Source organism: Leopardus geoffroyi, chromosome A1 (genome assembly GCF_018350155.1).
Source record: "Leopardus geoffroyi isolate Oge1 chromosome A1, O.geoffroyi_Oge1_pat1.0, whole genome shotgun sequence".
NCBI lineage: Eukaryota > Metazoa > Chordata > Mammalia > Carnivora > Felidae > Leopardus > Leopardus geoffroyi.
In genome coordinates this window covers 144,664,188-144,690,450 of record NC_059326.1, presented here as the reverse complement: position 1 = coordinate 144,690,450, position 26,263 = coordinate 144,664,188, and the positions used below count along the sequence as shown (strand labels likewise).

The following is a 26,263-nucleotide window of genomic DNA, read 5'->3' as shown; positions in this document are numbered from 1 at the left end:
CCATTCCTCTCTTACCATAGACTTTAGAAGCTTTAAGATTCGGTTCACCTGTGCTGACTTGCACCATTAACTGTGCACAAGCAGACATTTCTATATGTTACTTCTACTGCCACACTTAATCTCTGATATACTACTTGGAAAAAAGTTGTAACTAAAAGCTTATCTCATCCTTCTTAATGTATGGAGCTGATGCAATATTACATAACCACAGTAGTATCACTGCTTATTTCTCCCAGTAGAAAATTCACTGGGGCACCTGGGTGGCTTGTTCGGTTAAGCATCTGACTTTGGCTCAGATCATGATCCTGAAGTCTGGGAGTTCAAGCCCTGCATGAGTTGGAGGCTGCTTCAGATTCTGTGTCTCCCTCTCTCTTCACCCCTCGCTCACTCATGCTCTTTCTCTCTCAAAAAATATAAATAAACATTAAAAAAAGGAAAGTTCACTGAAAATTTTCACTTTTCATTACATATTGTTGGGACTGCTACTCTTTACAGAGTAATGATTTCCAATTTTTTGTAGTGTTGACATGCCTATTACTGATTATTTGCCTTCTTGCATTTATTACAAAAGTTAAAAAAAAAAAAAAACAAAAAGTCCAGGAAGCCAGAAAATGTTTTAGTTTTATATGAGGATTATTTTTGTTTTATGATCACTGAGTCATCATTAGTGAAATTATTTCTGACTCATCAGAGATTACATTCTCTCATTATTAAAAGTACTGTAGTGTATGTTATTTTTTTTTTAATCTGTAATCTTCAAAGATTCAGGAGTCCTGGGTTTAGATTTTTTTTTTTCTCTTTCTAATTAGTCTCCTCCAGCCTAAGATTTTTCACCTTCAAAACAAACAGGATTGCTTTACTATTAGTATCTTTTTCACTGTGGAGAAGCTCTACAGAACCAGGATATAACCCTGGAAATGCACTAAAGGCCATATCCTGAGCATTAAGATTCTATCAGACTCCTGACAAGCCTACAGGATGCAAGTCTGGCTGGCTTCATGGTTTGAAACCTGGAATCCATTGTGCCCTAAGCTTAGAAGGGCCCACACTTGGTTTAATGCTTAACTATCACTGTCTTAAAATTCTTTATAGTTTTTTAAACAAGGGGACCAGCACTTTCTTATTGCACTGGCCCCTACAAAGTATTTAGCCAGCCTTGGCAATAGGACATACCTCCTTGAAATAGTGCAGAACTCCAAGAGATGAGAACATACCAAAGAAAAAAGACAACTGGACAATAGGGAAAGGAGGAGATAAATAAGAACTTTGACCAGATGTGTTGCACAGAAAATGAAAAGATGGGGAGAGCCCCAAATGAGAAACACTATATGCAGCCAGCATCCTGACCTTAGATTTCTGAACGCCGTTGCTAACTTGGGTTAGATAGACAGCCTGTTTCCTTTGATGCCCTGATTACCAGGACACATGACACTGGGAGACTGAGAATCAGATCAAGAAAGTGAGCACAGTCTTTCCAAGGATGGCAAATAGTAGAGCAGTTATTCTTAGCCTTATTTCAGTTTTCACACAATTCACATTGCAGCACATTTCCATCAATATCTGTTTTGGAGTGCCTGCCTCTGGGAGGAAGCCGATCAGAATCCTCAGGGGGATAAAGGTATTTTAAAGAAGTCCCTAACTGTTCTCATTCCACCCTACCCACATCCCATTGAGAATCACTGCAATGAAATATCTACATGATATTAGCTTTTTGAGTTAGAAACAGGAAATCAATTTGTGATTTCTGCCTGCATTTACAGTTTTAGCTTGTAAAACAGACACTGGAAAAAGCCCACATCCTGTGCCTTTCTTATAAGATCACTCAATAAATAGATAAGCTACTTAAACAGAGCTGAGTGTTCTCACAAATCCTGAACCAGACTACAGATAGCAGGGTATGTATGTGACATTCACTTAATTCATGGTAATCAACATCCTCCGGAAAATTTAATCCACTTCTCAATTCAGAGATAAACGCTTCCCCCGACCAGATGCTATCACTGTACTAAGGCCCTCGCTTCTGCAGTCCTGTGAAGGAAATCACAGATCCTCAATGCTCACGGCTGGCCAAGTCAGAATTGACCCGTGGATGACTAATGTCACCAGAGCTCATCTGTCTGGAGTCAACAGCTGCTGAACCTGTCAGGTGAGGGCCGAGCACACCTATCAGTGGGAAGATGAAACAGGTGTGTTGCAGACAAAGACAGGAGGGAGAGTCAGTAACAACATCAATTAATTTGAGTTTCCCAACATCTTGTTCTTTCTGAAGTAGATGTGATGTGGGATTAGAGGAACCATAAGGACAAGGAAAGCTGGAACTTGACAGTGAACAGATCTGAATGAGCCTCATTCTCAGTAAGTGCAAGTACCAGGGCCAAGCCCTCTACCACGCTGGGTCTCACACTTACTTTAAAATCTATAAAACTAGATGGAGAAAAATGGTACCTGCTATTACTTCTATGGTGAGGGGGTGATGATGAGGCATCCTTCAGATCTTCGAGATAAGATTACCCAGTAAAAGCCAAAGTGGTCAAGTGGAGGAGAAGAGATGGGACTTCCTGTAGAGCAGCTGGGCCAAAGGAATAGGAAATGGTCAGGGAGAGGGTCCTTAAGAAGATCAGGAATCCATTGCTAGTATGTAGACATGTCTCAGGAAATCTTATCTCCGTCAATCTACACTCCAGATGTAAGTGATTACAGGAAATCTGAGGTCACACACTGGTGGTTCACAGCCAAATATGGTCCTCAGAAGTACTTTGTTTGACCTGGACAGTATTTTTAAAGTATGAATTCACTTCTAGCGTTTAAAAGCAGATTTCACATAAATATCCAGATTTCTGGCTTTTCTTTAAGAAAGAAAACAGATATGACAGCCCTAGTCTGTGTACTCTTATGGCAAAATCGGGGGGAGCTGAGCGGTGGCTGTCCCCCCTACGCATGGCATCAGCTCTCCAGCCTGTCCTTCCGTTACCTGCCTGGCCCTAAAATGGATGAAACCGTAATGCAATCAAGTGGCAATTAAGCAATGTGAGTGAATTAAAGAAGAGAACAAGCACAATCAACCGTATTGTACTTGTGCAGTGGAGAGACAGTAATAGAGGAGAATGGTCTGCATGGAGCCCTGGAAAGGGCAGGACAAAGAGTGTGAACTTGGCAATGCGACACAGTCAGGAAAGAGGGTGCCCAGGCCAGCTGGAATCAGAATCTGGGTCTGCTTGAAAGAGTATCAAAGACATATGATGAGCAGAGGGGGTGTTCCATGTGACCTAGCTTACTGTAGGGCATCTTTCCAGGAAAAGAATGCAGTGACCACCTGACAGGAGCCTTCCTAGCTGCTCTTCAGCCTGGTACAGTTAAAGATGTAACTTAACAGTTTCAAAACTCTCATTGCAGTGTGTGTGCTTAAAAATAAGACTTGGAATCATGGTTAATTTAAATTTGGTTTGCCAAAGCTCTTTACTTTCATTAATAATAGTGATAATAATGTTTTACTTAAAAATATAAATTAGATACATTCTAATCCCTAAACTTCAAATAGCTATCTATCTTTCGTGAAATAATGAAAAAATGTTTTTTAAAATATTTTGGAAAAACACAAAACAATGGAAAATATGTCCCAAACTATGATACCTCCTATGGGGCGGGGCAGGGGGGGTTCTAACAAACAAAAAAAGAGTCATTTATATTTAGGAATAAATGCAACAAAACAAATGCAAGACATATGCCGAAAAATTAAAAAACAATGCTGAAATGAGAACAGATTTAAATAAATAAAAAGACATTCCATATTCATAGATTAAAAGACTAAATATTGTTAAGATTGACAATTCTCCCCAAATTGACCTACAGAATCAATAGAATCACTATAAAAATTTCAAGTGAGACTTTCAATTTCAGCTCTGACATGTAAAGAACTTAGAAGCTAACACACCTGCCCTTACAAGAAGAAAAGCTGGAAAAACTGAAAATCAATGACTTTTCTTGGCCACATCAGAAAATTGAGGCTGTAGGACAAATGACCACTCTCAAATCTGGAGGGACAGGTACATCCCGAGAAATATCGCTGATATCTGCTTATCTGGTGTAGAAGTCGCTAAAGCCATGAACTGGCAGCAACAGCAAATGGTCATTTTGCTCAACGGCTAGAGGCTGAATGTGGACCAGCCTATGAGTAGAACTGCTGGGGACTACATTCTGAGGGGCCCGCATACTACTTCTGGCTCTTGTAGGTAAGAGGGAAGAGCACCGTTGTAAAATATGCCCAGAGCCTTCTCTGTAACAAAGATCTACTCTCCAAGGAAAAAGACTGTCTAAGTCTTACTCAGCTTGGGGAAGAGTATCCCTCCCACTTCCTGTCTTATCTAAGGAGAAAATAACGGGGACACCTGAGTGGCTCAGTAGGTTAAGCGTCTAACTCTTGATCTCAGCTAGGGTCATGATCTCCCAATTTGTGAGTTCGAGCCCCACGTGGGGGCTCTCTGCTATCAGCACAAGGCCCGCTTTGGATCCCCTGTCCCCCTCTCTCTCTGCCTCTCCCTTGCTCGTGCTCTCTCTCAAAAACAAATAAATAAACATTTAAAAAATAAGGAGAAAATAACATAGTCTAGAGGGGTCAGAGCTTCGGTGAAATAAATTGGGAATGCTGTAACCAGAGAAGGAACAAACACACCTCCTACACTCCAGCAGTTCCCTGCTACTATCTACTATTGACTACATCGGCTTGAGTGGTCTGACAGAAGAGAAAACAGATTATGAATAATCTACTTTACAAGCACCAAGTAATCACCAGTAAAGAACTCACTATTTCCCTAAGCAATTGTAACTGTGCCATTAATTTTTCTCTAAGTACATTCAACCATTCCTCTATTTTGTTAATTTACCTTGACTTGCATAGAATGGTAAAACATATAATCTGCTCATGGATAATCAAGAGTTGCTTGTGGTAACTCCACTGCCATTACTTCTAGTCTCATAAAAAGAACCCACCTCACACTTCCATATGTTATTTGAGATCATTTCATAAACTCTATAATTAACCCTAGAGCTTCAGGTGTGTAGTCAGTACAGTGACGTGCCTTGATATGTGTATTCATTGGATTTGCATTTCTATTCATATCTTCACTATATCCAAACTGCACCTGCAGATTCCCTGTATCAGCATCCATCTGAAATGCACACAGTTTAGTTTCTACTTTAATGCAGAGCTTCTAAATTTGAGCAGATGCTTAAAATACATATTGCAACCAGTGTAGTGGCACACAAGACCTTGTCGATTGCCCTTCGTCTTGATCTTGTACAAAGTTAAAGCTCCACTCCAGGACAGGGCACTTATTTGACTGACTGAGGATGACTGGTCCCCTACCCCCAATTCCCTCTCCCCAATGAGCAAAATTTCCTATAGCTGCTGTAATTCCAAGAATGACCTGGAGCAGACTCATAAGCAGATTTACCAGGAAGCCGATGACGCTTAAGCTTCTGAGCTTTCTTCCAAAGCCCTGGGAGGTGCCGTAAAGGTTGGTACTTGTGATTTTATATTCTTTTCCTTGAGATAAATTGTATAAGTGTTAGGCCCCAAAATTCTAGATCCTGCCATAAGTGGGCCCAATGTAACTTGGCTGCCAATCAGAAGGCAAGCGCTAAATAAGCTGTTAAGTCTTCATAATATGAAGTTAACAAGGATTGATTTAGGGTTGCAATCACGCCCACAGAATGGGCCATTCATCTCCAATAGAAGCAAAGAGGGTATGACACGGAAGGAGAGACTTATCTATCTTTGGAGAGGGTAGGGCTCTAGGTACTAAAATAAAGCAGTGGGTAAAATCCATGCTTTTCCCATTGTATGTGGAAATTAGGCAGGCTCAGACCCCAGGGAGTGGATCCCAGACCATCTTCCACAAATAAAATTATCTTTCTCTGCCTTTAGGGCCAAGCATGTGCAGCTTGTCTGGTGTCTTTACAAAGAAAAATTTCTGTCCACTTTCTTGCTAAATTTGAAATTTTTTTTAATGAAGTAGCAAAACCTTCCAAGCAATAATTAAGGAGAAACAGCTTAATCTGCAAATGCCTGGAGTGAATATTTGAAAACATAATCATTAATTGGCAGGTCTAACCCAGAGTTGGGGGTAGGGATGGGGGTGTGAACGTGGGAGAGGATTAAAGAAGGAGGGAGCCTGAAGACAGCCTGAAACATGGAAGGCCAATCTGCAGACCACATGGCCTAACTGGGCGGAACCTTGTTTCCTACCATGGGCTGGGACACAGCAGACCTGCACCATCAGGTGGGCCCACATTATAGTATACAAGCAGACAGGAGCCTGTAAAGGCTGATGCAAACACAGTGTTCACTTACTTACACAATCTCTCCTTCTGCTTACTTGGTGACTCCTTAGGTTCTAGAGTGAATCTGGGATGGCGATTCCTGAATCAGAGGGTGGGCACAAAGTCTGGTTTGGGAGTTAACCACTATCTAGCACTCCCTTCCCGTGAACACCTGAACATCTGGGTCTAGCCCTTCACAGGGCAGTTAATACTCTCCCTGGCTTGTCAGTAAGTCTAGCTCTTTGCCTTCACACCTCCCTGTTTCTGCTCCCAGTCCACCTTCCCCAGCCACCTGTGCAACCAGCCCTTCTGTCGAGTTCTCCAGGAATCCCCTACGGGGATCCATGGAATGGCTGAGCCCCAGGAATATACTGGCCTCCATTCCAGAAGAAACCCCCTTTCTTACCACCATTAGCCATTGCAACTGACCCATGTGCAATGTGCTACCCTTACAGTAGGGCCACAGACAGTGCCAAATCCAATCTTTAATTCCTTTACTTCTAAAATTGAATTATGAGGCACCATCACATTACAGGCAACATCAGCAGCACCATAATAAAAAAAGCAGTTTGCTCACTCAGGTTCAGGCTACCCTGCCCTTAGCCACACTGGCTGTGGTCAGTCACCATCCATCCCTCCTCAGCTGGCTCACTGAAGAAAGTTTTCTTCCTAAAGCTATTTCAGTTCCAGGGGAGAAGTAAGAAGAAGGGCAGCAGAAACAGCAGTGTTCAAATGGTGAGGAAGACTTTGTTGTTTTGGTTACTTTACACTCTGGCCCATTATGCACAGACAAGTCAAACTCAGAAAGCCATTCTTGAAAGCTCATTAGAACTTTTGCTGCAATCCCAGGTGAAAAAGAAAAACCTTCCCCTACCCAGCCTCCAGCAAATGTGGAAATAGGGTCATTGTAAATTAACATAAAAACTATTTTCCTTCATGAACCATATTTAAATTATGAAACCTATGAGAAGGCTCTTTCCAAAGATAGACTAGCTTGTGATAATGAAAGACAGAAGAGAAGGTCTCAACGAATCACAGTTGATAAGCAATTCTGCTGAGAGCATAATGAAGATTCCTTTATAACTTCACCAAAAAATGTTCATTATTACAGAATGGAGTCAACAACAGAAGTCAACTGGATTGACAAGACATCAGTGCTATTACCATTACAGGCTGTCTCGTGTTATGTTGATGGGACTTTTGGGAGAAAGTTTTGAGAACAGAGCAAAAAACACCCTAATTTTCCATACCACATCAAATGCAGCATGTGTGGCAAAATATTGGAGGCAGAATGTGGTTAATCTGCAAAGATTTCCATTATATATATATATAATGTATTATATATATACATATATATATGTATATATATATATATATATATATATATATATATATATGCTTCATGTTCATTATAGAACATCTCTCTCTGTTTTTCAATTTAGAAAGAAGTCACACAGATAGTACCTACTAGTTACTATTGTTGAATACAGGTTCATAGGCTTTAGAAATGGACTCTTTTGGGGTAGGTGAACAATGGCTAATTAACAAAATACACCCTCACTCATGGTTCTACAAAGCATGATGATTAGAACCCACGGGGTTAGTTTAGATGAAGATACTGACAGCAACAAGGCTGTTGAAACCACATAAAGATTTGTTTTAACATAATGTCCTTCTTGCACATGAGAGAAGAAGACAGAGATAATGAATTATAATTTTCATCTATTAAAATACTGTGCCTTCATTTTAAGTACTACTTCATTACCTGGAAAATTAACCAAGAGAATTCAGAAAGCATCGTAAAGCTACTGGAAGTGAATTATGAGTCAGCTAAAGCAATAGCCCCTCCATCTTCCTTCCCTCCACAAGCCTTCCCTCGCGCCTTGCATATGCTTTTAGCATTGTACTCAATTAAAAAGGAAACACTTGTGCCTGGTAATTTGGCTAAAAAGGTTAGAGAACTCCAGAAAACAACATGGGAGAAATAACACATCCTTCTGTGATACAGAAGTTCTTTATAGTATCCCCCTACACCACCTGTGTGAGACTCACCTGAAGGTGCTTATTTATTTATTTATTTATTTTTAATTTTTTTTTTAACGTTTATTTATTTTTGAGACAGAGAGAGACAGAGCATGAACAGGGGAGGAGCAGAAAGAGAGGGAGACACAGAATCCGAAGCAGGCTCCAGGCTCTGAGCTGTCAGCACAGAGCCCGACGCGGGGCTCGAACCCACGGACCATGAGATCATGACCTGAGCCGAAGTCGGACGCCCAACCGACTGAGCCACCCAGGCGCCCCGACGGTGCTTATTTACAAGATACTCTGTGGGCGAAGGGGAGGGGGAGATTGAAGCTTCGGCTATGAAATGAGTAAGTCATGAGAATAAAAGGCATAGCATAGGGAATACAGTCAATAATATGGTAGCTACACTTATGGTGAGCACAGCATAACGTATAGACGTTGAATCGCTAGGTTGTACACCTGAAACTAGTATAACATTGTGTGTCAACTACAAATAAGAAAGTTAAAAATAAGTAAATAAACAAATGATAAATACATAAAAGACAGTCTGATGCACTGATAATGGGAGCTGGGAATCTGCATTCTCGATGAGCTGCCCAGTGTATCACCAACACACTGGCAGCCAAAGACCAGTGATTTAATAATATACATTGCTGTGAGTGTGTACCTGGCTGCTTGCCCTACTCACCTGGTGGACTCCCATGTCCTGCAGCCGCTGTGGCAATTGCAAAAGCAGAAGCAGGCGAAACCGAGCAGTGAGAGTTGTCAGCCGTCTGTCCTGGTTATTTAAAAGAATGGAAATGGCACAGTGAGGCAGATAGATCATATTCGATAATAAAAATTCTCATTTTCATTCCTGCACTGGATGAAGGCTTGGGCCAAATGCTCTGTACTGTCCTTGTTAATAGGAAAATAACAAGATTTTACATCGGTAATTCCACTCTAGATATATACCCAAGAGAAGTGAAAACATATCCAAACAAAAACTTATACATGAATATCCCCAGCAGCATTATTCTTAATAGCCCAAAAGTACAAATACCCAAATGTCCATCAACCATCAAATGGATAAACCAAATGTGCTATATCAATACAAGGGAATATTACTGGGCTACAAAAAGGAATAAGTTCTGAGGCATATTACAACATGAATGGTCCATGAAAACATTACGCTAAGTGAAAGAAGTCAATCACAAAAAGTCATATCTTCTATGATTCTATCCATATGAAATGTTTGGAATAGGTAAATCCATAGAGACAGAAAGTAGATTAGTGGTTGCCAGAGGCTAGGGGGAGTTGGGAGTGGGGAGAGACTGCTAATGGGTACAGGGTTTCTTTTTGGGGTGACAGAAATGCTCTGGAGCGAGACAGTGGTGATGGCCACCCCCATCTTGTGGATAAATAAAACCGCTTTACTGTATACTTTAAAAGGGTGAACTTTGTGGTATGTGAATTATACCTCAATATAAAAATATTTTTTAAAAATGTCGTACATCATATTACCAATAGAGTTTTCTTCTCAAAACACCTGTAAAGTTAGGATGAATTCTAAAATCAAAGGATGCTCTGAGCGCCTGTTTGCAGTCCCTTCCCTCCTTAGATATTTTACACACAGGATCTGAATAATGCTCATGCCAACCTCACTGTTCTTCCTCATTCAGGCTTTTAGTGAAAAGAGTTCCCTGTGATTCTGACTTGAAGTGTTTTTATTAGTTTGTCCCTAAAGTGATGTACCCATGCTTAAAATAAATAAATAAGAAAAGAGCTGCTTAATACAGCCAAGGAGAAAGAACAGCTCTACCCACTCCTTTAGCAGTAGACTTTAAATATTTGTAGAGTAAGGTGGCAAGAGGACAGATGAACAGGCAAAATTGCAGCTACACACTAAGAAAATGTGTGATACTGTCCCTATTTGGATCTTCTATTTTATCACAGATTTCAGCTTCCTTCCTATGGTCCTATGTCTGTGAAATTTAGTCATATCAGAGAAGAAAGAAAAGACAGTTTAATTCAAGACAGGATTTACAAATACTGCCTATATAAATTACAAAGCCTTATATACAAAAATAAATATATAAAAAGGGACTATAAAATAGAGCCCTGATAATAGTGACCAGGTGAAGAGCATTTATCTCTTGCCTTGGTAGAATTTTGCTTCCATGGGCTTTGACCCCAAACTCTTCCAGGTTACCATGAACTCAAAAGGGGGTCTGTGCCATGTAGCAACAAAGTTGCCAAGGCCTGGACTGACCAAAGCTCTAAGAGTAGTAAAGAGATTTGGCTAACTCCATAGTAGACCAGGGAAGTCTTGCTTGCCACCTTCATTTACCAGAACCACTCAAATGCCAGGGTAACCCGTGATTAATCAGAAGTCTGAAATCAGTCCACTCCCCAAGGGCTGGTATCCTTCTGGGCAAGTCTTCTGACAACAGCCTGACCCAGGTTAGCCTCTCCTAGATCCGATGGCAATGACCACAGCTTCTACCCCATGGCCAAGGTTACAAACGAAATGGCCATTTGGAGCATATGCAGAAGTATGAAAGTCAAAAAATGTCTCCATTTTACTTGGATTACTTGGGGTGAATCTTGTTCCATAACTGAATAGTTTTCTCTTCCAGCTTGAAATAACTGACTTGAGGAGAAAGAAGGAAGCATTTCAAAAACAACTGTTGTTTTCTTTTATTAGTAAAGAAAAATGTAAGGATTAATATATACTTAATTTGTTTTTAAGTATTTCTAAGGTTTAAAACGTGTGTAAAGTTTGTAACTCTTAATAGGAAAACATTATTTGAATGCATACCCTAATGGCAAGCCACTGCAAAACGTTTCAAAAATCAACTATTTTTTGTATTTTTTATTTAAACAATGGAGAGAGGGGGGCGCCTGGGTGGCGCAGTCGGTTAAGCGTCCGACTTCAGCCAGGTCACGATCTCGCGGTCCGTGAGTTGGAGCCCCGCGTCGGGCTCTGGGCTGATGGCTCAGAGCCTGGAGCCTGTTTCCGATTCTGTGTCTCGCTCTCTCTCTGCCCCTCCCCCGTTCATGCTCTGTCTCTCTCTGTCCCAAAAATAAATAAACGTTGAAAAAAAAAAATATTAAAAAAAAAAAAAAAACAATGGAGAGAGAAAAGATTTCTACCTTTTGGTCTGACAGTTTGTCTTCCAATTAGAGGACATTTGGTATGTTCTAAAACAAATTATGGGAGACGCTTTATAATTTTCGTAACTATAGAAAATATACCAGGTTCTACCACGTGAATAATAATGATAATTAGGTTCCCATGCAACTGGACCTTAGTAAGGTCCCCCACGAATTGTGGTGCTCCAGGTGAGCCTATTTAATATAGAGTACACTGGGATTTATGACAAGGTATCAGGGCTCTGGGAACATTTTGATAAAACCAGCATGGAGACTCTTCAACTAGCTATCACCTAAGGACAAACCTCTTGATTCATGTTACTCCAGACACAGTGCAATGCCATAATGGGGTCAAGTCAGTATTAGTTATACTAATGACATATTCTCTAATCATCTATTACTCCACTACTTGACACTCACATTGTTTATTTCCAATGAATTTTCATAACTGAGACTAAAAAAATATTTTGGGAGTGAAACAGTAAGGCGAAAGAAAAAGTTAGAAGCTAGAAACCATTTTTCACTTGTATATTTCCACGCCCCCTTTCTGAGCTCACCTACAGGCTGACGATAGCGGAGGTGCTGAGGAGTTGAGGGTGACCGGCAAGGTGAAAGTTCTGAGCTGTCCGCCACCGGGGAGCTTTCCACTCCTGCTCGGTCCACTGGTGCAGACTCTAGGACAGCTGCTTGAAAATAGCATGAATGTTAACAAGAAGGCCATGAATTCAACACCTCCTTGTCAGGGTTATGCACAGAAACACAAAGGTTCGTTATGGAGGACAGCCTTTTGGATTAGTCTACATTTTAAAAGGGCTTTAATATGAAATCAAGTCATTCCTCCTGGCAGAGTGCTAATGTCACTAAATCTAAATGCAGTGTCTTCTCTATCCCTGTCTTGCTGACCCTGCTGAACCTGGCTGACCCTACCCAGTCCTTTCCATCCAACACAATAGCGGATGTTAAAAAGACCAGGGGAAGGACACCTGGGAGGCTCAGTGGGTTAAGTGTCTGACTTCAGCTCAGGTCATGATCTCTCAGTTTGTAAGTTCAAGCCCCACTGTTAGTGAAGAGCATGTTTGGGATCCTCTGTCTCCCCCTCTCTCTGCTCTCTCCCTCTCTCTCTCTCTCTCTCTAAAAATAAAATAAATTAAATAAATAAATAAATAAAAGTAAATATTAAAAAATGGGGGATATCTTGTGGGTTCCCTGCCTTCCAGAAGAGTGGGGGAAGAGGGACTTTTCCAGATTGTGTATCAGACTGGGATCAAAATTGGGACTTAATCTAATTCTTTGCTTGGGTTGCCCCCTTAAGCCAACTAAAATTTGAATCTCTACCAATGTGGCTCCCAAGAAGCTCTGGGGACTCCTAAGGATTGAGAGCTGCACTGTCCAATATGTTAGCACTAGCTAAGTGTGTCTGGGTAAATTTAAATCAAAATTAACTGAAGTTACATTACTATTTCAGCTCCTTACTTGCACCAGCCATACTCTAAGCGCTCAGTACCACACGTGGCTGGTGGCTACAGTACTGGACGACATAGATATAGAGCATCTCCGTCCCCCCAGAAAGTTCCATTGGATACCCCCAATCTAAAGCTAGTGGTCAACAGGAGGCAAGTGGAAATTTTTAGAATGAACTGTGGGGAGAGTTAAAGATCATTTGAGCCTTTTCACTGCAGCTAAGATCCTCTGAATAAAAGGCACATCATTCTAGGGTCACATTAGGCTATTACTGATGATGTTTCTGTATCCCTCCCACTGGCTTATTAACCAGGTAAAACTACAACTTTGTGGATGTTCTTTCATGGAAAAGCACTACAAAAATTTCAAAAATTTCCAGCAACTTCTGTATTTCTGCTTCCTTGGGCTTTTCGGTAGCCACTAAGAGCTGTGTCACCTCCACTAACTTCACATCATCCCCCCTCTCCCCCCCCCCCCCCCCATCAGCAGGACTGTTCTCAACTCAGCTCCCTCTGCCATTCCATTCAAGATTTCACTCAATAAACCCTTGTAAAATCCCTAACGACTTCTTGCATGTGATTTACTTCTTTGGAAATATGGCCACAGTTCTGTTCTTTTGAAACAGAAAGGGGCCAGAGAAGGGAAATGCTTAGGCTCTTTCCCTGAATGACATAATTACAGTAAAGCTGGCAATGATGCAGGATACAGACAAAAAATCAGTGCTTAGCTGTGAGTTTTATTATTTTCTAAATAACTCCCTCAAAATTCAGTAATGGAAGGCATCTGTTTTGCAAGAGCAAGCAGAATATCAAATACGTGTCCTTGGTCTGATTCAACCATTCACTCCTCTGAGGCAAATGAAAAAATCATTTAGTCAGCTATACTGAACCCAAAAAACTTCCCAGTGAGAGAGATGGTCAGGCTCTGAATATGCCCTGAAAGAGCAGGAAAGCGAAGAATAACACTGTAAGCAAACAGGCAGCTACAGAGAGAAGAATCCATGCCAGCAGGGTGGGGGAAAGAAGCATTTCCTTCTGGCATGTTCACTTTCAATCAAGTTCCATGCAAACAGCTTTGCTTTCAAGACGAGTAGGCAGATGTGGGCTCAAAACAAATGCTAAAATTGGGAGCACTTTCAGCCCACAGGCAGGCAATTTTCAAGCTAAGAACACAGAAACAGACACTAGCGATGCGGACTGCTCCGCAAACGTTGACACTAGGTTGCACAGCCGTGACCCAAGTACACGCTGGTGGGTAAGAATCCCAAACACAGTGAGCAGTCCTGCGACCTTTCTCTCTGCGCCTGCCCCTGCTCTGATTTTTGTTGAGATCCCACCATCAAGCGGAATACAGATGTGAGTTGGGCTAATATATGCACTTTGTAGAAAAAGCGAGGGTAGAATATGGTGGGGACTGCCTGATAGGAAGAAAGGAGGGCACTAACGGGTAATAAGTGAGCCTGGAACAGATCTGGGGACTGGGTTGGGGGGAAAATAAAGTGCATTATTTTCCCCTCTGAAGTTCATCGTCTTGCTCACTTTGAAGGACAGTTCCTATTTCTCTTCTTTCCCTTCATGTCATTTGAAGTTCTCTTGCCAGGAAATACTGTGAGGTTGGCATTATCATTGCAATGGCAATAAAACTAGACAAAAGTCACTTGCATTTTTCAAGCGGTATACCCCAAAACTGTCTAGCTGATCTAGTGAGAGAGACCTATGGTCTCAGTAGGGACCTAATGGAGGAAGCTGTATTATGGAATGAGGTTGTATGGAGTTGTATCCTGAAGTGAAAAGCCAAAAATGTATAAACTGTTGGCATGAGATTCTTATTCAAGTTTGCCAACTGTTTTAAGTGTTAACATTATGCAAAGCACATGCAAACATCTTTCAAATTAAAGACAGATCAGTGTCTCCCTTTTCTTTGCCAATTAGAATTTTCAAGACTAGACAGCGGAGTTAACACAGCAGCATTCTTGGCTTCTAAAGACATCGTGTACACACACACACACACACACACACACAAAACACACACACACACAGAACGTGTCAGACTGATGCTGAAGTAAAGCATTTTTAAACTTATTTATTTTGAGGGAGGGAGGGGCAGAGAGAGAGGGAGACAGAGAATGTCAAGCAGGCTCCACTATGTGAGCACGGAGCCCGATTTGGGGTTCGATTCCGTGAACCGTGAGATCATGACCTGATCCAAAATCAAGAGTCCCTTAACCAACTGAGCCACCCAGGTGCCTCTGAAGTAAAGCATTTTATCCATGACTCTCTTGGGGCTATTCATGGCCAATATTGCCCACTTACCAATACAAAATAAAAGAAAAATCTAAGTCTATGATTCTTTTGTTTCGCCTCTTCAGAAAAATGCCACAGAGCTGCCTGGCCTCCAGTGTTAATTCTGAGCTTTCTACTCACAGTGTTTCCTTTATGGGAATGCACAGGATACACTGTTCTCCAGTCCCAGTAGCAAGAAAAAATGTGCCTGTACACCAGTCTATTCTTAGGTTTCAATATGGATCACGTAATTGATTACTTTCAGAACCAAAACCAGGGCAACTCTAGGAACTGCAGAAGGCCACAGTGTTGTGTTCACTGTTCACCAACCATACCCTTGGCTTCATCCAATTTTCTTCATTGCCTGATTTTCCTACCCATTTTATTTTTAATCCAGCTGTACCATGTTCCTGTTTGAACTACCACCTTAACTACTTACTAGGAACAAGTGGGAACAACATAGGAAATAAATACATTAAGAGTAATCAGAAGACAGCTACAGAAAGGGAAAAGAAATAAAGATGTAAAGAAGTGGCGTGAAAGGAATGGAGGGCGATCAGAGAGTGATAAGGAGGTGCACAAGTAGCGGATGTGAGCAAGAAACACAGAGGGGAGAGGAGCTGACTTCTCTGGAGGAGAGGCTGGCTGCAGGGCACTTCATCAAGTGCTATGGGCCCCACGTGATGCAGTCCTGGAACCTCCCCATCACCCAGAGAGCAGCTCTGCACTTAACAATGAGACATTTCTAACTCACGAACCACGTGGATAAACTAACTCCTGAAAAATCTAACTGCAAGTCATTTGTTTGGGGGAAATCCAGGGAAAATAGGGGCATTAAGCCCTCAGCTATTTTTCTAATGTGGGAAAGAACCTAATGTTTTTACCACACCATTCTTCATAGGCGTCCTCCACTTTCGGCCACTGGTCATAAATGATCATTGCTGCCACATGACAAGCTCTCCAGCTGCCACTAGCTGTGTCAACAATGATCGTACCTCAGTCCAACATCTGCACTGACCAGCCTCTGCAGACTTTGTCAGTGTCCTTCCTCAGGAACTTGATCCAGTTCTTTCTCATTCATCTTGGTCTCCCTGAGTCTAACTTGATCCAGGGGAAAAACTGCTAATTCCTACCAGTAACCACACTTCCATCCTAGACAGTAGGGCAAACAGGTTTTGTATGACACTGGACCATCACTACACACCCTGGGCTTGGGCTCTGAAGACCAGAATAGGGAAGTCGGGGAATAATGTCACAGTCTGCGGGCAACAAGTTACACTGGAAGGATTAACCACGGCAGGCAGTGGGCAGCTTGACTCAAGACCTCTAGAACAATGGCACGTATTTAGATCAACCTCAGATCCATGAATGTCTGACACTAACATGCTTATTCCTAAAGCTCTCCTCACTCAAAATAACACAAGAATCCAGACTTAGCCCCAAACTTCTCCTCTCCTATTTACTGCAATCCAATAAAGGAAGGAACAGAACTTCCCATATTCTGGAAAACTCCTGTACTTCCCAGGGCACCCTGCCCAGGTCTGTGATAAATTTCCTTCAGTCACACTCTCCACAGAGGTTCCCAAGCACTGGGGCTGGATCAAACCCCAGATGCACTTGTCAGTTTATGCGCTGCCTCATTATTCCTGAGAAGAATCCATCATGATTCTACCAAAGCTTGTTGTTCTAATGACTTTTTAATTATCTTCCTTCTTTCCTCCTCCTTAGTTGCTAACTTGTCAATTTAAAGAATTTCTTGTTTAAGAGGGTGTTACTTTTGATGATGACAACCATTCAGTTAAAATTCCATTAAGTACTTCACTCGGGAAGCTTATTTTTAAATTATCTGAGCTAAGAAGTACTTGGAAGCTTTAAGCTGTTGAAAAGCAAGGGTTTATGCTTCCATCTGGGTGATCATCCTTGAAATTTGTGATCTGAGATTAAATGCCCAATTTTTTATGTTGTCAGTAAAGAAATAAGTTATCATTCAGAAAACAAAAAGCTATTTGCTAATTGGCTATGAAACCTTTTTTATTTTCATCACAGAAACACTAAAAGCAACAAGGATCACTTCCTCTGACCCCTACATGTACCAAGCTGCAGAAGACAAGGTGACATAACACAGGACTCTTGGTTCACTGAATGTTTTGCTTGGTTCATTCATTTAACAAAAATTTACTACCAGCCAGGCACGGGCCAAGGCACTGAGAGTACAGAGATGAACAAGACAGACAACTTGCTGATCTTATGGAGCTTACATGGAGAAAGACTGTCCAGGCAGAGGGAAAATCATGTGCAAAGTCCCTGAGGCAGAGATGGTTGATGTGTTACTGAGACACAAAAAGAAAATCCATGTGACTATATCCTAGTAGATGAGGGAGCATTATAGGAACAGGGGTTGGAGAGAGAGACGGTCCAAGTCTCATAGGATCTGGAGGACTTGTGAGGGAGAATGTACTTTAATCTAAGTACCATAGAAAATCATTAGAGAATTTAATCAGGAAAACATATCATCTAATTCACTTTAAAAAAAAAAAACACACATTTTGGCTGTCATGGACTGTGAACACTGTCTCATATTTTATTTCTTTCCCTATATCCCTATTGTAATATGAAGCACTGCCTTGATAACTAAACCAAAGAAGCCATCTTAATGTTTCCAGGCTGGGTCATCCTTAGCAGGGGAGGCTGGAAGCTGTACAGATATTCAAGGCAGACTTGGAGCAGAAGGCTCTGGAAGGCCCAAGCTCAAAGAACAGAGGGCCCACCATTCACCTCTACACAGAGTATCATGTTAGGCTCTTTATCCAACCAGCCTTAATCAAATTCCATGAAGAATGTTCCAATAACACCATTCAGATAACGTTGTTCTTCCATACACAACTGACTATAATTAGCCTTTTACTGTAGAAGATCTCAGGACAGCTTAAGTTGCTCTTTTCCATACAGGCTAGAGTGACTTACAGGAATTTCTCTTCTAACTAGCCATTGTATTCATTCTACTTTCTACAGGGAGGTGGGAGGGCTAAAAAGAAAGGGATCTAGGGTTCTAGAAGGAATGGTGGGGGAGCAGGTGGCCAGCAAACACGGGGTGTGGCAGCTGGATAATACCTCTTTGAATACTTCGTTTTAGCTTGTTACACAGATCCACGCGGGGATTATCTACATGCTCTTCTACAGATCCCGGGCTTTGTTCTGGAGAAGGAAGGCCTCTGCTAAGATCCAACGGTACTTTACCAGTGTGCGGCGGTGGGGATGCAGCAGGGCTGTGGGTGGTGGTAGGGCTGCTGGACGCTGAGCAGGTGGTCAGGTCCAATGCTCCTATCCTTGAGTTCAATGGAGAAGTCAAGGACAACTTTCTGGCCCTCACTGGGGAGGACGTCCTGGACACAGCCAGTGGTGGTGGGGAAGAGAATTTGCGACACAGGCGTGGGGATTTGCCATCTACCAAATGTTCACCTCTACTGTTCTGGCTGGTAGCAAAAAACAATTCTAATGACCTAAAAATAAGAGCAGAAGCTATTAACAGATTGTAGCCAAGTGAAAATGATTCCCCTGATGTTATTTAAGAACATACTCTCTACATTAAAAGGCCACAACATCATGGCACTTCTGTTGTCTTCATTTAACACTACCTATACCACACATTTGGCAAAGGAAGACAGACAATTTTTTAGGCCTTGACTAATCCCTTGCTACCAAACTGTGGTCCAAAGATTAGTAGCACTGGTATCTCTGGGGAGCTTGTTAGAAATGCAGAACTCAGGCTCTGCTCTAGACATGCTAACTCACAGGCTGCAGTTTAACAAGACCCCTGGGTGATTCTTATGCATGTTAAAGTTTGAAAAGCAGGACTGTTAAAAAAAAAAAAAATTAAAAAAATAGGAAAGCCTAAAACAATGGAGTTAGCTTCCAAGTAATCACAGAGCCGGCAAAGATGACAGGGAATTTAGGGTTCTCAACTTCATCCCTGGAGAACTGTCTGTGACCTCCACCCACCCCTGCTACAGGTGGGGTGTGTAAGTTCCCAGGCAAGACAATCCTGCTCTGCAGAGCAACTGCTCATCTGCACGGAGATCCAGGGACTAGGGGGCAAACTTTCAGGACAGGCAAATCCTGGGCCTACCTGACGGGGATGGAGGTAAAAGGCCTCTTGTATATGTCGGAAAGTTTCGCCAGCACCACAGCTGCCGTAGTGAAAATACGATAGGTGTGCAGAAAGGTATTGAGGAAATCAATACTAAGAAACCGCAAGTCTGTCAGCCGCTCCAGAAGGCGCTCCACGCTGGCATAGCGGATCTGGGGCACTTTGCAGGAGTTGAGTGTTTTACTAAAGCAAATGTCGGTGTCATCTTTATGAAGACGGGCATCAGACCTACACACAAAGCAGGAACATAAGAACAAAACCAGGACATGGCTTCCTCTCAGCCGCTGAGTATTTCCGTATTCGGAAACACACACACATGTATGTGGGCTTCCCGTTGTAGTTGATAAAATACGTTGACATGACTTATTACATAGGCAGGGCTATAAAAACATCAAATATGCCATTATAATTTAGAAAGGTCAGAATTAATTGTGGAGAAGGTAATAATAACTCATTTCACTCTGTGGACTGCTTCTGCAGGGGAAGAAAAACATTTTTTCCTCAACCTTTCTGAGTTCTTGGCTGAACCGCTTGTAATAAAAGACAAGTTAGCAAGAGAAAAACAAACAGAAGTTTATTAACATGCATACCTCATGTACACATGGGAGATACCGGGAAAAAATGAGCAACTCCAGAGATGGCTTAGAATTCAGGTTTAAATACCATCTTAATAGGGAAAAGGTTGGGGGGTGGGGTGGGGGGAGAGATGGTGTAGGCCTCTTAGGGGAGAGTAAATGATTTTTAGGAAAGACGAATGGGCCCTTAGGAGACTAGATGGGAGGTAGGATATTGGGGACAGTTCATCTAGGTGTGATATTGACTCCTTGTCTCCTCCCCTATAATAAAAGTCAATCCTCCCTGCTTGATGAAATTCTCAGGGAAGGGATTTATGAAAATTGAGTGCCTTTTGGAGGATCTGTCTTTACGCAAATAAGAAGAGGTCAGAGTTCCCTGCATTTGCTATTTTTCAAGTGCCTACAGCTCAGTCAATATGCCCAAGTAGCATGTTTTGGGGTGGTACATTCTGCTTTCACCTTTCTCCCTAGTTCAATCAAGTTTTATTAGAGAAATGAAGCCAAAAGCCCTATATAGGAGGAGCATTGCTTATACCCTTAAATCAGAATATCAGAAGTGTGCTGAAAACTAAGTCATGGGGGACATTCTTCCCACAGACCGATAGAAGGGGGGAGGGAGACACAGATAACACTGCTATATCTGTGGTTATTTTTTTCCTCACTTCTAATTTTGAGCATTTGTGCTTCCCCCCATTTTTCTTAACTAAACTGACCAACAGATTACATTATTAGGTATTTTTCCCTTTAGAACTGGCTTTTTGACCAGTTCTACTGTTTTTCTATATTTTAATGTATTTGTGTCTGTTCTTAATTATTTTCTTCCCACACTTTCTTAACAGCTTATTTTTTCTTTTCTTTTTTTGTAACTTCTTGAACTGAATGCTTAATTCATTTCACTCTTCCTGGCTTATTAATGCATTTAAGGCTATCCATTTTACGAGTACAGTTTGATCCATAAATTGTGTGAATCGTTATGTCTTCATTATTTTGCAATATTTTGCAGTGTTAAAAGTGTCTTCATTAAAAAAAAAAAAAGTAATGGGAGAGACTCTCCATGAACAGTATCCACCATTGTCCCCTGCAGTGCTCTGCTTTTTATTTTTTTTCTTATTCTATAAAACCTCCCATCTGGCTGTTCTTTAAGCCTACCAGATTTCCTGGATGCCTGAGCAGCTCTCCAGGTGGATGAGCACACCAGGGGGAAGATGCACACAGCAGCCCTCACAATCCTTGGCTGTGCTCAGAGCCCTCAGCCCGTGGTACACATTTGTTAGAAAGGGCAAAAGAAACCAACAGAGAAGACATGCTTGTAAGAGGACATGCTTGGAAGCAGAGGCTGAATCCAAGTGGGGCTCAAAGAAATGCACCCCTTTGCTAGGACTGCCCAGAGCCCTCGCATTCCCTTCCAGAACTCCTTGTTTCCCACCACTGCCACATCTCAGAAAATCAGTGAATCGGTGAAGTCCTGGATTTCACCACTTGATTAAAGGACATGCTGCAGGGCCAGGAACGTTCAGTGAGGCAAGTGCTTGCTGAGAATCAGTTCGCTTGTTGTGAGTGCCCTTAATTAGCCCCTTCAGCACTTGGAGGGATTTTAAATTATATATTTATTTTCTTTCAAATAAAATGGAATCAATAACTTTCTTAGCTTGCTTTTGGAAATTGCCCACTCCAAAGAATGCTGGGTGCATGCAAAAGTACTTCATTTGCAGGCTCGAAAGAGCATTTTATTTTATTTTATTTTTTTTTTTTTTAAATTTTTTTTTTCAACATTTATTTATTTTTGGGACAGAGAGAGACAGAGTATGAACGGGGGAGGGGCAGAGAGAGAGGGAGACACAGAATCGGAAACAGGCTCCAGGCTCTGAGCCATCAGCCCAGAGCCCGACGCGGGGCTCGAACTCACGGACGGCGAGATCGTGACCTGGCTGAAGTCGGACGCTTAACCGACTGCGCCACCCAGGCGCCCCTCGAAAGAGCATTTTAAATGAGCAGCTTACCCCTGCTGAGGAAGTAAGGGTGGTCTGTTTGTTTTACCCACATAGCTGATCTCGAAAAAACAAAAGTGCTTTTTTTGAGATTCTTGAAAATAGCGTGGGGCTCTTTTTTCCACTTACTATGTGACCCTTTATCAACTTTACTTTTATGGTTCTTAATTTTCTCATTAGTAAAAAGACCTTAGAACTTTACTAAATAAGTCAATCTGTCCAGCAGATGGCTGATCAAGGTAATCACTTTCTCCTCCTCCTACCGTTTTCCCACTAAAAATCTCTATTTTCTAAGAAAGGTGAGGTCAACTATTATTAAAAGGAAGCAAGCCTTACCCTACCCTACCCTAAAATGTAAAGCACCACTTACAGGGCTATTTTCACTCAATAAATGTCATAATTTTGCATTCTAATACTAGTTTTGAGCTTTGCATCTTTTAACCATAATTACTTTACTCAAAACACTGGAATAAATGGGGCACCCGGCTGGCTCAGTCAGTAGAGCATTGCAAATCTTGATCTCAGGGTCGTGAGTTAGAGCCTCACATTGGGAATAGAGCCTACCTAAAAACAGCAACAAAAACACTGGGAGAAGAAAGTATGTTGTGACAATACAAAATTAAAATTAAACTAATTATACCACTGTCCTTCAAAATTATGATTACATTTTCATTTTAAGAAAAGAAAATAAATTAAATATTATGAAATTATTTAATTTTCTTTTATTACACTGAACACAATGTTTATTTCCTAAGGGACTCTCAAGAAAGATATAATGCATTACTTAAGCCTCCTGTGATAACAACTCCATTTTGGTAAACACTTAAAAATGCAATCTTGAGACACCAAACCCAAATCACCTATTATAATTACTTAGGTTTTAAAAGGAAGTGGGTGCCTGCAAAGTGATGCCATGTCAGTAACAAGACACAATTAAGATAGGTTTTCTTTTAACTCAAAAAAATGTCTTTTTTTTTCATAGTATGCACTTGGGAGGCACCAATACAGAATTTAGGGTAGAACAGGGCCCCAGATGGAACTATCAGAAGGAACGAAGATTGCAAAATTATCCTCTTTCCTCTGACTGAGGAGAACCAGGCTCAATGGAAGGAATAAATAGATGAGAAGTAAGGAATAAATAGATGAGACATTACTCTGCCTTGGGAATACATCTAGAATAGTATAGATGGTCATCAAAACATCTGTGATTCTAATAGAAAATCCTTACAGCCCGAGATCCAGGTTTCTGTTCTAGCAGGAGAGCAGTTCCTGCTCATTCAAGTGTCACTCTGTGCGCCCAAAAGCAGGGAAGTCCTGGTCTGTGCGTGAAGTAGTTACACATATGAGGTTGGACATGGGTGCTAATAGAGTGACTTTGTGTATGCGTCTACCAAGCTCAAACGGACATCACAGGGGACAGAATATGTGTTTGTGCCATAACCAGTCAGGCACAAAACTAAAGTTTGTATCTGTATTCATTTCAAAAGTCAACAAACTGTACGTATAGCACATGTGAAGTAGCTCTAGGGCTTAGGACTTGGAACTTATGACTTGGCTGCAGTGTCCAACTTACATATTCTCATTCTAAAGCAGGTGGGACTTTCATGGCTGTCTAACCTTCAAGAAAGTACTTTTAAAAATGGATAAAAGGAACATACACTATTGTGTGAAATATTAATATAAGAATCCTGTGGTAGAAAATTAAAATAACTCTAACCCAATGATGTGAATTTAAAAATTAAATCACGGGGTTCCTGGGTGACTCAGTTGGTTGGCCATCCAACTTCGGCTCAGGTCCTGATCTTGGGGTTCATGAGTTTGAACCCCGTATCAGGCTTGCTTCTGTGAACACAGAGCGAGCTTCAGATCCTCTGTCTGCCTCTTTCTCTGTCTGTCTCTCTCTCTCTCAAATATGAATAAATATTAAAAAAAGTTATAAAAAATAAAAATTAAGTCACAATTTGGACCTTTTGATTTAATACTTCATCCTTTGTTTCTATCTTAGCTTCACACATTTTTAACTAATATGGTTTTAAGAAACTATACTAAATCAAAACCTTATAAAACTGAACGCTTAAAGAATCTTCACCCTAGAGCTTTAAAATGATCCTACCTAAAATGTTTCTAAATTTGACCAGTAATTTAAAATATTATCATTCTTTTATAATTTATATTTTTCTGTAGTAATTATGGCATTAGTATAATGTACTCTGCCTTCATCTAATAAAATAATTGGTAAGTTCTAAAAGTTGTACTCTGGGGATGGTACTAATTACACTTATTACCTATTAGAAGAGGAAAATTAATGTTATTTATTGCCTTAGGACAAACGGCTCAGACCTAAAAAAAAAAAAAAAACAAACAAACCCACATTAAAAATGCATAGAGCACAAATATTTCCTTAGTTTCATGTAACTTTTGTTGAAAGATATAACAGGAATTTGGACCTCAACCAACCAAAACAATGAGAACAGGGAACAATTTGGTCAGCTTCAAAATACTCCTGAAACAATTTCTGAATTTGGAAACAAAAAAGTATGTAGAGACAAAAGCATTAATACAGAGAACAATGGCACATAGTCAGTGATATAATTTCTCATTTTAAACTACCATTTCCCTATTGATCACATTAAATTATAGGATATATTTTGTTAACCAAATAGCATGATGACAGCCCTGGGCAAATCCACATATAAGGAACAGGCAGATGGTACCATGGAAAGGCCAGTTGATTCATGTCAAGTGTCTTTGGAATCTAAACATATCTCCACAATCAAATCTGAGTAATATGATTCATACCCAGCTGGGAAGCTGCCAAAAGGATCTGCCATACTTTGATCCAGCCTCTGACCCTTGGATACATCTGGCTGTCACAACTTTTTTTATTGTGCTCAAAACCTCAATAGGTTTTTTTCCTGAATGAAAGCATATGTAACAGTATAAAAAACATTTTTCTATGCTATGAATCAATAAACTATGAATTTGAAAACCCATTTTGATAGTCGTTATGATTTATAATAGCATATCATGAATTATTGCATTACTGCCAAGAAACATATTCACAAAATGTAGCAGAATCCTATGGAAGCAATATTTTTGCAGGGCTTTATGTTCTCTACCAATTTGATCTTGATTAAAATGTAAGGGAAAGGATTATCACACTTACTTAATCATATGTGGCACAGTAACTTTGGAATTCTCTTCAAATACTATAGTCATTAAACCATTACACCGTATATTGTCCACACACTGTGAAATTAAAAAATAAACAATTACAACCCACATGAAAACCGAGGCAGAGCGTATATTCTCCAAACTGTTTATAGCCATGAAAACAATTTAGTTTCTTATTTCATCTGTGCGCACACACACAGCAACAGGTAAACACTGTACACTGATGAGCAGATTCAATACCCAGTTACCAGAACTGTGCACTTGGCAAATACCTGAGGATAGAGGCAGGGGCTTTTTTTCCCCTGGAATGTATTTCCTAAGGACGCTGGCCATGATGTCACATCATCACTATTCTCTGTCAGTAGCTGTACTAGTTGAGAGGTCTGTACCTTCCGACAGTAACAGCCTCTGCGATATTCATTCTCTGCCCGAGGGTGGTCTGGGGCAGGCTGAGTAAAAATAATGGCTTTCTTGGATGAAAGTCACCTTCTGTCTCACTAGTAAGCTCTGTGCCTGCTTCTCAGGTGGTTTTTTTTGCCAACAAATTCCCCCATTTTACTAGTGTCTCTAGCAGTTTCTATTGGCACCATGTTGATTTGATGAGGATGCGTTGTGTAATTTCTCCCGCTCTGGAATGCATAAAGCCCTGTTTATCTTTTACTCTTTTCTTTCCAGGAGGAAAATTCAGGAAATTTTGTTAATTTCCTCTGTCTTGTTTACTTACGCCTTATCAACTTAAAATTTCCCTTTGCAATTAGAGAAGGGTTAGTGAAGGATTTATTTTGAATTACACATATTCCTTTTGAACAAAATAGAAAATGAAAAAAGATTCAAGCAATTTTTAAAATCAGAAAATATTTCTAGTTACTAGGTTACCATATAGTGATTTATGATTGTAGTTAAATGGCGTGAAGATGTTGACTGGTATTGTGGGGGAGGGGATGGGAAAGAGTGCTGTTGGAGGACAGGGCTCACACACAGACAGGGAGGGGAGAGGTGAGGTAAGTGATCCTTTACCCCACTGGCCTTCTTTTCATTTTTAATATCTCTAAAGCACAGTGAGGCTGCCGCTTGGGTAACCAACACAGGAAACAAGAGGACAGAGATGGTGTTTGATGAAAACTGTGGAAAATGAACAATGTTACTTCAGTTTCCTTT

General features: G+C 40.9%; 1 protein-coding gene across 4 annotated transcripts in view; it reads right to left on the bottom strand.

Annotated features, from left to right (window-relative positions):
• RASGRF2 (Ras protein specific guanine nucleotide releasing factor 2) overlaps window positions 1-26,263 on the bottom strand; it is a 241,081-nt gene that overhangs the window by 88,340 nt on the left and 126,478 nt on the right. For 2 of the 4 annotated variants that reach the window (XM_045497080.1, XM_045497075.1), the window contains exons 13-17: window positions 25,098-25,180; window positions 19,348-19,596; window positions 18,333-18,721; window positions 12,036-12,161; window positions 9,032-9,121 (exon numbers count right to left, since the gene is read on the bottom strand). In XM_045497080.1, coding sequence (XP_045353036.1) covers window positions 9,032-9,121; window positions 12,036-12,161; window positions 18,333-18,721; window positions 19,348-19,596; window positions 25,098-25,180 — 937 coding nt within the window. The remainder of the gene's footprint in view (window positions 1-9,031; window positions 9,122-12,035; window positions 12,162-18,332; window positions 18,722-19,347; window positions 19,597-25,097; window positions 25,181-26,263) is intronic. The other 2 variants (XM_045497084.1, XM_045497083.1) reach the window with 1 other exon arrangement.